We start from the raw sequence: 14615 nt of genomic DNA, 5'->3' as shown, positions 1-14615 counted from the left end.
GCGTTTTTTTTTTCCTCCCCACTTCAAGAGCCATAGCCCCTTTTTTTTTTTTTTTTTTTTTTTCCCTTACACTTTTCCATTCACATAGAAAACAAGCCCTCATCTTTTTTTAATGGCGCCATTTAATTTACCATTAACATTGAAAATGGTAAAAAAAAAAAAAAGTTTATGGGATTAAACTGAAAAAGAAAAGTAATTGCAACATTGATTTGTGGGCATTATTTTTATATTGTTCCTAGTGCACTAAAAATGTTATGTTATATTTATTGTACGGGTTGGTATAGTTACAGCAATACCTAATTTATATATATTTTTATTGTTTACTACTGAAAAACTGAAAAAATTTGTTCTGTCGCCATCTTTTGGCAGCAATGACTTGTTTATTTTATTTCCATCTACAGAACTGTATGAGGCTTGTATTTTTTGCAGGGTCAGCTGAAGTTTTTATTGATATCATTTTGGGATACATACACTATTTATTCAGTTATTTTTTGGGAAGAGGGGCAAGGGGGCTGAGTTGGGTATTTAATTTTTTTTTCCCCCTTTATAATGTTCATCATGCAGGATAAACGGTTATATTTTAAAAAGGGAAGAGGGTGATTTGAATATTTAATAGTTTTCCTTTTTTATATTTATATGTTATGTTTTGTGAGATATATCATATGATTTCTTCCTGTTAAGTCCTTCCATCTGCAAGGCTTGGTAGAAAGATTCCAGAGGAAGGCCTGGGAGCCTTCACAAGTCCCCAGGCTGCCAACCTGAAGGATTAAAAGAAACCTGTCAAGTTGAACATGGAGTCTGAGCAGGCATCGTGTTATAGAACAGGAGAAACTGAGCAGACTGAATAAAACATAATTTTTTGGAAAAAAGATTCAGTGTAACATTTAAATTCGTGCTCAATCTAAGCTTTGTAGGCAAGGGGATGGTCCCTTCAGTGATTGACAGCCTTCCCTGTATGACTGTGTATACAGAGATAGCTGTCAATCACTGATGGGACCGCCCCCTTGACGTCAAAGCCCAGTATGAGCAGAATAGAAATATATAAGGGTACTTTCACACTTGCGTTGTTGGATTCCGGCAGGCAGTTCCGTCGCCAGAACTGCCTGCCCGATCCGGCAATATGTATGCAAACGGATACCATTTGTAGACTGATCCAGACGCAAATCAGTCTCATAAATGCATTGCAATACCGGATCCATCTCTCCGGTTGTCATCCGGAAAAAATGGATCCGGTATTTATCTTTTTCACATTTTTAAAGTTCTGTGCATGCGCAGACCGCAAAACCGGATCCGTTTTTCCGGAACTACTGCAGTATTTTCTCCATCCAAAAACCATACAGTAACTGAACTGAAGACATCCTGATGCATACTGAACGGATTGCTCTCCATTCAGAATGCATTAGGATAAAACAGTTTTTTTCCGGTATTGAGCCCATAGGACGCAACTCCATACCGGAAAAGTTTAACACAAGTGTGAAAGTACCCTTAATTAGTTACATAAGTTATACTGAATCTTTTTTCCACAAAACAATGTATCAATCTGCTCTTCTGCTCCTGTTCTATAACATGATACCTGCTCAGACTCCATGTTCAACTTGACAGGTTCCCTTTAATATTTCAGATTGGGGATGGATGGCCTACAATGGTGTGACTGAGCCCTAAGAGTAAATTCACACAGCAGATTGTTGCAGAACTTTCTGTAAATGTCCTATTCATCTAAATGCGACTTGAAGATATCCAATTCTAAAATTTCTTATACAAATCCGGTGTACTTAAAATGTATGTTGTGTATGGGAGAGAAAGACAGGGGCGTGGGGACACGTGGTTGTTAGCCCAGTGTACTGGGTACTATCTGACTGGCACTGTCTATGGAGACATTCCCTTGCAGGCAGCATGGTGAATCGTGGTTAGCACTGGCGCCTTGAGGCCCTTCTGTTTGCATGGGTTTCCTCCGGGTCCTCCGGTTTCCTCCCACACTACAAAGACATACTGATAGGGAACTTAGATTATGAGTCCCAACAAGCAAAAAAAAAAAAAAACTTTGATGCTGAATAGTTTTATTTTATAAAAAAAAAATACAAAAAGTGTTAACAGTAATACTTGTATTACCAGCTCGGTCCACTACACAGAGTGTATTTCTGGCGCTGACTTCTGGAGCGTCAGTCTCACAGCTCATTGGCAGGTCAGATCCCCACCAATCTTATATTGACAGCCCTTTTAACCCCTTCCCACATATGGGTGTAACTGTATGTCCAGATTGCATGATAGTTTATGCAGTCAGGCATATAGTTACGCCCAAACTTTTACTGGAGGCTTTGCCATTGTATAGTCTCCGTTCTCCCCTACAGAAGAGACACGGGAGCTGCTGGCAAGGGACCAATAAGAGTGGTCCCTTGTCAGCTATCACTCTGTTTAGTTAGTCTGTGTAGAGTAGACTAACCAATTCGAGTGTAAATGCTGTTTGCAGGCTCTGATCGCCACAGATTGTGTCCGTGGAAATCAGATTCTGCAAAACGGTAATGCTGTGAGCCCCTGTGGGCTCTTTCATCTGCCAACTGTGCCCACCCTTCTGCCATCTGGGCCCCCTGCAGCCCTCTCAATGCTCCTTTGCCTGCACATTAGAGATTATAGATTTTTCAAGGCACCATATGTATCCTAAAGTGGTACCAATAAAAACTACAGCCAGTCTTGGAGAAAACAAGTCAGCAGACAGCTTTGTTTCCTGTAAAATAAAAATGTTATGGATGTTAGTGTATAGCGATGCAAAATGTAACTTATTTAAAATTTTCAAAAAGTGATTTTTATGCTGCAAAAGTAGGAAACGTAAAATTTTTTATATAAATTTGGTATCGCCATAGCCGCATTAACCCATAGAAGAAAGTTATATCATATATACCGCATGGAGAAACCCATAAAAAAACACTGACAGAATTGCAATATTTGTCTACCTATCACAAAGTCATATGTAACCCAACATGGTACTAATAAAAACTACAGCCCGTTCTTCAAAACCAAGCCCTCACGCAGTTACATTGTTAAAACAATATAAATGTTATGGATGTTTGTATATGGCGATGCAAAAGATAACTTATTTTTAATTAAAAAAAGTGATTTATGCTGAAAAAGTGGTAATTTAAAAAAAAAAACTATATAAATTTGGTATCGCCATAACCGTATCATCCCGCAGAATAAAATTAGCATATAATATATTATGTACAACATAAGGAACCCCATAAAAAAGAAAAATATGGCTATTAAAATTTTTGCCCACCTCCTAAAATGTTACAAAAAATAAAACTAAGGTTGTGCTGCAACATACAAGCCCTCACACAGCCATTTTCACAGATTAGCATTTCTAAATTCTATGAAGTGCTTCTTGGGTCAAAGAACACACTGCACCCCTCAATTATTTCCTTGTGTTTCCACAGTGGGGTTAGTTTCTGATGGTTTCCTTTCATGGGGTACCTGGGGTCTCTTCAAATGAAAACCATTCCAGCAAAATCTGCCTCCCCCAAAAAATATTGCACTCCTTTCCTTCTGATCCCTGCCATGTGCCCATGATGACATTTACGACCACATATGGTCTGTTTCTGTAAACTTCAGAATCAGGATAATAAATATTGAGTTTGTTTTGCTGTTAACTCTTGCTATGTTACAGGCAAAAATTGATTAAAATGGAAAATGTTCAGAATTTTTTTTAATTTTGAAAATTGCTTCCAGGATTTTAAGCCTTCTAACATTCTAAAAAGTGAAATCATATTTTCAAAATGATGTCAATATGAAGTATACATAGTATGAATGTTAATTACTATTTTGCAAGTAATCACTAAGTAGATAAATTTAGATAATTGCAAATTTTCTGTAAATTTGGGATTTTTTTTATGGTTCAATCATTATTTTATTAAGCGTACAAATAAAAAATGTACATATATATCCAATATGTATACATGAACATTACAAAGGTCATAAACTGTTCACACAGATAGATCTGAGGCAATGATATATTCTAAAGTTAACGTTACAGAGCCCTTATTTCAAATAACAAGCCCGTGATGGCTTCTGGACATGAATCCAAGAGTACACACCTCATATGTACTCCAAATTTCAGACCCGTAACCACATAAGACAGGGAGAGACATCACAAGACATGTGGGATTTTTTTTTATACATAAAGGTAAAACATATGCTTGGATAAGTAAAAGCACTCCAAAGTTATTGCCACATAAAGAGACATATGTCAGATTTGTAAATTGGGGCTTCAGCATTTGGTCCATACTGGCTTTTACTGGAAGGGGTTAAACTATGTTACATTGAAAAGTTTCTTTTTTTTTTGTTTGAGCTTATATGTTGAGAATTCCAGATAAAAGTTAGGTTCTGGATGTAATCTAATTTAGAGCTCTATGTTCAGGTTTTATTTAAGTTTTCAGATGCAATTTTTGAATCCAAAACCAGTTGTGGATAGTTTGTAAGGCTGAAAGAAAGACATCCATCCATCCAGTTCAGCCAGTTTTCCCGCAAGTTGATCCAGAGGAAGGCAAAAAAAACCTGCGAGGTAGAAGCCCGACTCCAATCAGACAAACAGAATAACTCCCCGGATCAGCGACCCCTCTCTAGTAGCTATATCCTGTAATATTATTACACTCCAGAAATACATCCAGGGCCCTCTTGAATTCCTTTATTGTACTCCCCATCACCACCTCCTCAGGCAGAGAGTTCCATAGTCTCACTGCTCCTACCGTAAAGAACCAATAAGAGAAAACGTATAACAGGCGGATTCTAGTCTATTCTTCTGTGAAACTACACTTTGTTTTAGCTTCAAAACTGCACCAGGAAGCCTGAACAAAACCTAGTCAATACCTGCACATGTACGAGTAGGCAATTTGTGTTGAATTGGTTAAAAAATATCTTTCCCTAAATAGCTATTTCTCAGCCATTCTCCCCTGGTGTTTATATTTTCGTCTCTACAGACGCCACTACTTTTGGTAAAGCTGTATGGCTTTGGCACTGCCAGAGCGGTTAGGTTTGTGCTGCAGGGGTTGTAAGGATGCCCGACAAAGGATAGAGACCAAGGATAGCTGGAAGGAGTCAGAGTCTGATGTAGGCAGAAAAGAAGGAACGTTAATAACTACAAATATTAAATCCAATAACTTATGGCTGATGTCTAACAACTTTTCCCGCAAAAAACAAGCCCTTGTATGTACATTGACTACTAAATAAAACCCTTGTAGCTCTTGGTAGGTGATGATGAAAAAGATTAAGGCCCAAAGCAGATTGATCACTAAGGGGTTAAAGTAAAAAGTTCTCCAAAAATATTAAAAAATAAAATTAAAAATATACATAAATAGATGTCCCCAAAAGGTTAATCTCACAAGACGTTTAGCAAGCTGCAGGAACCAGCGGGCACTCTTTCTGCCTAGCCCTCTCACAAACATGACCTCACTAAGGCCAGGGCTGCACAGTGACTTTTTGCTGTTTGTGATGGAGTGAATGGCGTTGCACTGCGACATGCTGTGATGCAACCATTGCAAAAAATCCTTCCAAGTTTGATTTTTGTGCAACAGTCTCGGCATGTTGCAGTGCGACATAATTAACTACCATTGCAAAAAAAATTTATGACTTTTCAGCGAGAAGAACTCGCAGAACACACTTCGCTGTGTAACTGCACACTTTTTTGTCGAATGACATGTCCCCGTGTAGCCCTAGCCTAAAACAGGAAGGGACATAATGGAGCCTATTAGCTGAATTGTGCTGAAGGGAATTTGCAAAGACTGGAATAGGTCAGTTTTACAGTTTATTTTCTTCATTTAAATTTTTCACGAAATTTTTTAAAAAAGTGACCCATTTTTTCCAAGTTAGTAAAAGGGAAATCTGGCTTGCTGGCACACTTTGGTAGTGAGAGGGAGACTGATCTAGTCTAGGTAGATATAGTATTCGGATCCTATTACAGCTACACATTATTTGCTACCTAGCTTTCCAAGGACCCTGAAAGGCAAACATAAGATGATTGATTTGGTATTGAGGGGAAGCATTAATCTAGTTTGGTATATTTCTATTACAGTTCCACATGCTTTGCTACCCATCTTTCCCAGGAGTATGAAAGACTAAAGGTGCCTTCACACATTGAAGTTCTTTGTTGTGGATTTTTTGTGTGAATAATGTTTGGTATTTCTGTGCCAAATTCTCAGTTGAAATGAATGCTACAGGAAATCAGCAACAAAACTTTGTGTTCTGTTCGGTGGAGGAATGTTAATTTTGCAGTGGAACAGGACACAAGTATTGACACTTTTTATCCCCATAGGCTCATAGGGAGGTGTCTTTATGGTGCATATTTTGTTGCAGAAAGTTGTGCAATGTGTGACGTTACCCTAATATGCCTAGCGATGGCAGAATTTAGCAGTGAGGAGGGGGCATTATTAAGATATATTTAGTATTCAGAGGGTCCTTATTACAGCTTCACATTCTTTTCTATACAGACTATACAGACTTCCAATTGGTTACGTAAAATACACACTGCTTCTGTGATACATTGGGGCAGATGTATACCATATTTTCCTCTTTATAAGACACACTTTTCTCCCCCCAAAATTGGGAGAAAAATAGGGAATACTAGCAAATAACAGTGAGTGCTTTCATTATGAAAGTGCTCACTATTATCCAGGAGGCATGGGGATCGGTGAGTAAAGCACTGTACTTACTGCTCCCTGTATTGTCCTGACTGTGTTGGGATGTAGTGCGCTCACTATGACCTGACGCTGTACACAGTCAGGTCACAGTGCAGCGCGGGCCCAGAGGGGGCTGATCTGAAGTCTGATGAACATGGGGGTTTAATTTGAGGGTCTGAAAGATTGTGGGTTTGTTCTGAAGAAATATTCTTAGGCTACTTTCACACTAGCGTTCGATCAAATCCGTTCTGAACGGATCCGCTCATATTAATGCAGACGGAGGCTCCGTTCAGAACGGATCCGTCTGCATTAAAATGGCAAAAAACAGCTAAGTGTGAAAATAGCCTCGGACGGATCCGTCCAGACTTTCAATGTAAAGTCAATGGGGGACGGATCCGCTTGAAGATTGAGCCATATGGTGACATCTTCAAACGGATCCGTCCCCATTGACTTACATTGTAAGTCTGGACGGATCCGCACGCCTCCGCACGGCCAGGCGGACACCCGAACGCTGCAAGCAGCGTTCAGCTGTCCGCCTGTCCGTGCGGAGGCGAGCGGAGCGGAGGCTGAACGCCGCCAGACTGATGCAGTCTGAGCGGATCCGCTCCATTCAGACTGCATCAGGGCTGGACGGAGGCGTTCGGGTCCGCTCGTGAGCCCCTTCAAACGGAGCTCACGAGCGGATAGCCGAACACTAGTGTGAAAGCAGCCTTATTTTCCTCGCCTGTCTTATCAGCTGCATCTTATAAAGTGAAAAATACAGTAAATCTCACTGTGCTTTTAATGGTATCTTTTATTTGCGCAAAAATTTGTGGTGCACACTTGCAGCGCCAAATATAATACTCACAAAAGGTTAGGAATATTTGGCTTGTGTATGAAATTTCAGGATGAACCTATAATGCACTTTAACATTTACAGGTGAACTTCATGTGACCTCGAAATTTTTGACTGCACATGTCCAACTGTTCAGTTCTTTGTGTACTTTTTGCACAACTTGCTGTTCTCTAACAAGGAGCTTAATGGCAAGATTCACAACACGTGTTTTGATCCATGAATTGCCCAATAAATTTCCAGCTTCAATTAGAATTTGTATTTAAATAGTCCTCCTCCTCATGCTGGTCACATTTAAGACCAAGACGACACCTGTCACGAACCAGCAGGTGTGAACCCACTGTGCCACGTGTCCTACCTCCTCTAAGGGCATTGTCTAAGTGAACTCCTCGTTCTTCACAGTACCCCTGATGGTGAGGATAGACTTTCCTGAGGGGAACACCAGGTCGCTACCTCTTGAGGATGATTGGCACACAAGGCAGCTGGTCCAGAGGCACCAGAGCAATGTATCAGAGGTACATACATATTCAGCAGACCGAGTCGTAAACCAGGAGCAACAGTGCAGGACTGAAGGATGAGGTAGAGGCACCCAAGTGTCATGTCAGACCATTCGAAACCATTTACATTACCATGGTTTATGTGCTATACGACCTGCAAGGGTACCAGACCACAGACATCATCGTCTTGCATGGGTCAGGGAACATCTACGCTGGACGAGGGACCAGTGGGCCTCAGTGCTGTTAACTGATGAGTCAATTCACGCTGAGCAGAAATTATGGCCACCAACAATGTTGAAGTCGTCATGGAGAGCATCTCTGCATTACCCGCTGTTGTCACCTGACGAGCTTTTGGTGGTGGTGTTACATTGTGGGCAGGTGTGTCCAGTCAATGCAGAACTTTCCTACACTTTGTGAATGATACAGTGACAAGCCCATAGTAAAATAATATCAAGAATCTGGTCATTGTGCCTCTGCATGAAGAACACAGGTCTAATTTCTTTCTCCAGACCTGAATCCCATTAAAAACCTATGGGATCAGCTGAGTCGCCGTGTACCTCTGTACCTCAGAACCTCAATGACCTGAGGGCCACCCTTCAAGAAGAGTGTGATGCCACGCCTCAGCAGACCATTAGTGGACTTGTGAACAGAATGAGGCGTCGTTGTCCAGCTGTAATTGATGCTCAGGGCCACATGACAAGTTATTGACATTAATATTTTTTGTGAGGGTATACCCAAAACTGTTGGCTTTTTTGTTTCAATACATTTTTGGAGATCACCATTACATGTTTCTACTTAAATACCCTACTTTTATGATATAATATCACTGTAGTATGAACTTTTTACGTTTTCTATACATTTTACATGAAAGCCAAATATCCCTAACTTTTTGTGAGTAGTGTATATGAAGTGTATGCTACACAGTTTTGATTCACATATGACCTGCTAGACGTAAGTTGTTTTTTGGCTAGTCTTAGACCGTATTTGGCCATATGGTGCATTGTGTCATAAATAGGGATTTTTGAGGTGTTTTGTGTTGCATATTCCCTTAACCACTTTATAAAGCAACATCACAGATATAGACACATAGAACAACCCAAATCATAAATTTTGCGCAAAATAAAAATGGTGAAGGCAGAATATTCTGGTGCATAATAAAGCTTATAATTGCCCCATGATGTATTCAACATATAGTATGGGAGCAACATGGTTTGTGGTCAGCCATGCAGCTCCACAATGTTGTCACCCAACTACCCCAAAAACTTGAAAGGCAAGTCTGTCTAGCTGTACAGAGGGTAAGGGAAAGCTGGGTAACAACCTCTGCAGAGATTAAATAGTGGTAGATACATTCCGTACATATGATATACATAAACAGTATCAGGACAATGGTACACTACATACCCTGTTACATGGCTTTCCAAAGTCTATTTTATGAAGTTCCAGGAAAGCAATTAATTGTCATTCAGCAGTGTAGAACGGTTGGGCGACTTTTCCTATAAAGCTGCCTGATTTGGCTGTACTGTATAAACAGTTTTGTCCTGATTTATATAGATGTGTGTACAGTCGTAAAAGTAAAAAAAAATGCGTTGCATTGTGCCATGTGCATGCTACTGCTAGTACTCTTAACACAACTATTTCATACTAAGGGTCCATTCACACGTCCGTAATGCATTGTGGATCCGCAATACACCGGGCCGGCACCCCTATAGAAATGCCTATTCTTGGCCGCTATTTAGTATAGGCACTCAGTTATTCAATAAAATGTATTAGTATAGCACCACTAGGGGTGGGCAATATAAACAATATATGATATTATCGTCATAAATTCAGGCAGCGATATAGATTTTAGTTATATCGCCATATCAAATAGACCATGGAGCGGTAGTGAATTGAAGAAGCTTCTCACTCACTGCTCCGTGGCCTCCCGACTCTGCACCGCACTGCAGGGCCTTGCGTTCACACATAGTCAGCGCGCTGGCTGGCGCTGTGTGTGACATCAGGTCCCTCCCAGTGCATGCTGGGAAGAAGACGCGGTCCGTCTCCTGCGGACCCCATCAGCCATCCGCGCACCCTGCAGGAAAGGTAAGTATATTAGCAGGGGCCCGAATCTACCGTAGGGTGGGGGGGTCAGTGGTGGATGGCTATGTCATGGGGCTGATGGCGCTGGCTGGGGGACATGGATGATGATTGCCATGTAATTTGTATATATACAGAAGAAAATAATATATTGCAATATATTGTTATATCGCACATGCTTCAAATTATATTGCGATATAGATTTTAGGCCATATCGCCCAGCCCTACCCTACCCTTCTTTTTTTTTTTTTTTCTTATTTCTTTGTCCTACTCACTAAAAGGCTGCACATGCTCAGTTTTTCATCCTTCAGCTGCCTCCTGAGTCGTGATAGGGAGAGCCTGGACACGCCTCCTGAGCTGCAGCAGAAAAGACATTCCCCTTGTGCTGCCAGTTTTTTGTTTTTTTTAATCTTTTTATTTTTAAAGTGTAAAACAGTACATTCTTCCATTTCAATGTTGCAAAACAGCGATACATCATCTCATCTTAATGTTGAATTTCCCTCTTATTTTTTACCCCCCCCCCCCCCCCCGTCCCCGTCCCTCCCTCCAACCCCCTTGTGCTGCCAGTTTGATATAAATCTAGCAGATGAATGGGCAGATCTCTGGATCCATGTGAGGTACAGGGCTGGTTCTAGCTTTGTTAGAAAGACATTGACATGTAATAGATGATGTCTGATTTTAATTTTTTACATTAGTCATGTGACAACCTCTTTACGTTATTCTTAGTTACTTCCAGAGACACATTGTAAGTAGAGTTGAACACCTAGATGTTCTGGGAGTTCGGCCGAACTTTAAAAAAGTTTGGGTTCGGGACCCAAACTTGATCCGAACTTGAACCCGAACCCCATTGAAGTCAATGGGGACCCGAACTTCACTTTATTATTTTCCATTATAACATGGTTATAACGGAAAATAATAGTATTAGCTTTTTCAGATCTGAGTTTTCACAATCGTGAAAACTCAGATCCGACAGTATATTCTAACACAGATGGGGACGCTTCAAGTTACAATATACTAAGTACTGTGTGCATAACTGCCCCCTGCTGCCTGGCAGCACCCGAGCTCTTACAGGAGGCTGTGATCCGCACAATTAACCCCTCAGATGCTGCACCTGAGGGGTTAATTGTGCGGCTCTCAGCTCCCTGTAAGAGATCGGGTGCTACCAGGCAACAGGGGCCAGAACCCCCTCCCTCCCCAGTATTAACATCATTGGTGGCCAGTGCGGCCCCCCCCCCCCCCCAGTATTAAAATCATTGGTGTCCAGTGCGGCCTCCCCTCGCCCCCCCCCCACCCTAATTAAAATCATTGGTGGCAGTGGCACAACCCCCCCCCCCCCCCATCATTGGTGGCAGTTCCGATAGGAGTCCCAGTTTAATCGCTGGGGCGATTCGGTTACCATGGCAGCCAGGACTCTACTGCTGTCCTGGCTGCCATGGTTACTTAGCACTTTTAGCAGCATTATACTTACGTTCGCTGTCTCTGGCCGGCCGGGAGCTCCTTCTACTGGTAAGTGACAGGTCTGTGCTTTAAGCATTGCTTATAGCACAGACCTGTCGCTTACCAGTAGGAGGAGCGCCGGCCGGCCACAGACAGTGCATGTAAGTATAATGCTGCTAAAAGTGCTAAGTAATCATGGCAGCCAGGACTGCAGTAGAGTCCTGGCTGCCATGGTAACCGATCAGAGCCCAGCGATTAAACTGGGACTGCGATCGGAACTGCCGCTCCGCTGCCACCAATGATTGGGGGGGGGGGGGTTATGGGGTTGTTAACCAATGATTTTAATTGGGGGGGAGAGGGGAGGCCGCACTGAAACATTGATTTTAATAGGGTGGGGGTGGGGGGGCCGCACTGGCCACCAATAATTTTAATACTGGGGAGGGAGGGGGGTCTAGCCCCCTGCTGCCTGGCAGCACCTGATCTCTTACAGTGGGCTGTGATCCGCACAATTAACCCCTCAGGTGCGGCACCTGAGGAGTTAATTGTGCGGATCACAGCCCCCTGTAAGAGATCAGGTGCTGCCAGGCAGCAGGGGGCCGTTATGTCCACAGTTCTCAGTATAGTCTAACTTGAAGCGTCACCATCACTATGGGAACGCCTCTGTGTTAGAATCTACTGTCGGATCTGAGTTTTCACTATCTAACTCAAATCAGAGGTGTTCCCATGGTGATGGGGACGCTTCAAGTTAAAATATACCATCGGATTGGAGAAAACTCCATTCCGATTGTATATTAATATTACCCGAACACCAAACCCGAACTTTTACAGAAATGTTCGGGTGCCGAACACCGTAAAGTTCGGTACGAACCCGAACTTTACAGTTCGGGTTCGCTCAACCCTAATTATAAACCCATGGTTTTAATATATTTGCTTTGTGGTACTTGAAAATATTGTACACATATACCCAGTAACCTATCCAAAAAAGAGAAAATCCAGCTTCTAAAAATCAGATCCTTTATTCCATGAAATCAAAGACTTTTTCCAGGCACAGGATAAAAGTACACGGTCTACATGTTTCGGACACTCATATTACGGTCCTTACTCATGAGTAAGGACCGTAATATGAGTGTCCGAAACATGTAGGCCGTGTACTTTTATCCTGTGTCTGAAAAACGTCTTTGATTTCATGGAATAAAGGATCTGATTTTTAGAAGCTGGATTTTCTCCCTTTTTTGGATTTTTACCTGTAGCCGGGTCCAGGCAACGTCCGTGCATCTGAAAATCGGAAATAGGTGAGCACTGCAAAAGACTATCCTTTTACATAGTAACATAGTATATAAGGCCGAAAAAAGAAATCTGTCCATCCAGTTCGGCCATTTATCCTGCAAGTTGATCCAGAGGCAAAAAGAACACCCTGTGAGGTAGAAGCCAATTTTCCCCAAAATTCCTTTCCGACTCCAATCAGGCAATCAGAATAACTCTCTGGATCAACGACCCCTCTCTAGTAGCTATAGCCTGTAATATTATTACACTCCAAAAATACATCCAGGCCCCTCTTGAATTCTTTTTATTGTACTCACCATCACCACCTCCTCAGGCAGAGAGTTCCATAGTCTCACTGCTCTTACCGTAAAGAATCCTCTTCTATGTTTGTGTACAAACCTTCTTTCCTCCAGATGCAGAGGGTGTCCCCTCGTCACAGTCACAGTCCTGGGGATAAATAGATGATGGGAGAGATCTCTGTACTGACCCCTGATATATTTATAAATAGTTATTAGATCTACCCTCAGTCGTCTTTTTTCTAAAGTGAATAACCCTAATATTGATAATCTTTTATGGTACTGTAGTTGCCCCATTCCAGTTATTATTTTAGTTGCCCCCCTCTGGACCCTCTCCAGCTCTGCTATGTCTGCCTTGTTCACAGGAGCCCAGAACTGTACACAGTACTCCATGTGTGGTCTGACTAATGATTTGTAAAGTGGCAGGACTATGTTCTCCTCACGGACATCTATGCCCCTTTTGATGCAACCCATTATCTTATTGGCCTTGGCAGCAGCTGCCTGACACAGTTTTTTCTGCTTAGTTTGCTGTTTAATAAAATTCCTATGTCCTTTTCCATGTCAGTGTTACCCAGTGTGTTACCATTTAGTATGTACTATGCAAGCCTTCTACAAGATCATTAATAAATATATTGAAGAGAATAGGGCCCAATACTGACCCGTGAGGTACCCCACTAGTGACAGTGACCCAATCTGAGTGTGTACCATTAATAACCACCCTCTGTTTTCTATCACTGAGCCAGTTACTTACCCACATACAGACATTTTCTCCCAGTCCGAGCATTCTCATTTTATATACTAACCTTTTATGTGGTACAGTGTCAAATGCTTTGGAGAAGTCCAGATATACGACATCCATTGATTCACCACTGTCAAGTCTAGAACTTACCTCCTCATAGAAACTGATTAAATTAGTTTGACATGACCGATCCCTCATCCCTCATGAAGCCATGCTGATATAATGTTATTTGCTTGTTTTCATTGAGATCCTCCAAGATGGCATCTCTTAGAAAACCTTCAAACAGTTTACCCACAACAGATGTTAAACTTACCGGCCTATAGTTTCCGGGCTCTGTTTTTGCACCCTTTTTGAATATTGGTACCATATTTGCAATGCGCCAATCCTGTGGAGCACTCCCTGTCAGTATAGAGTCTGTAAATATCAGTAATAAGGGTCTGGCTATCACATTACTTAATTCTCTTAGGATACGGGGGGGGGTATGCCATCTGGTCCTGGCAATTTGTCTATTTTAGTCTTTTTTTAAGTCACTGTTGTACTACTTCCTGCGTCAGAATTTACTTTCACATTCTGCATTTGATCTGAGTTTATTTTCCTCATTGAATACAGTGGAGAAAAAAAATATATAATAACCTCCTCATTCTATCTTTGTTTTTTAGGAGGGGTGTTTTACTCATCAGGCCCCATTCATGGCATGTGGCCAAGCTTTCCGAGGTCCACCCAGATGTTGCGAGTATGCAGTGCCCATCAAATGCTTTCAGTTTGTCCTGGCACTCTGGCAGTGAAATTTGGTGAGTTTATGTGCTTCTGGGAA

At 41.7% G+C, this 14615-nt stretch overlaps 1 protein-coding gene across 4 annotated transcripts in view; it reads left to right on the top strand.

The window, feature by feature from the left end:
- The window catches only part of SHROOM4 (shroom family member 4), a 140797-nt gene that overhangs the window by 58897 nt on the left and 67285 nt on the right, over positions 1–14615 (top strand). For all 4 annotated transcript variants that reach the window (XM_044306642.1, XM_044306641.1, XM_044306640.1 and 1 more), the window contains one exon: positions 14461–14592. In XM_044306642.1, coding sequence (XP_044162577.1) covers positions 14461–14592 — 132 coding nt within the window. The remainder of the gene's footprint in view (positions 1–14460; positions 14593–14615) is intronic.

This window comes from Bufo gargarizans, chromosome 9 (genome assembly GCF_014858855.1).
Source record: "Bufo gargarizans isolate SCDJY-AF-19 chromosome 9, ASM1485885v1, whole genome shotgun sequence".
In the NCBI taxonomy this organism is placed as follows: domain Eukaryota; kingdom Metazoa; phylum Chordata; class Amphibia; order Anura; family Bufonidae; genus Bufo; species Bufo gargarizans.
The sequence above is the reverse complement of the archived record's forward strand: the minus strand, read 5'-3'. Positions and strand labels throughout refer to the sequence as shown.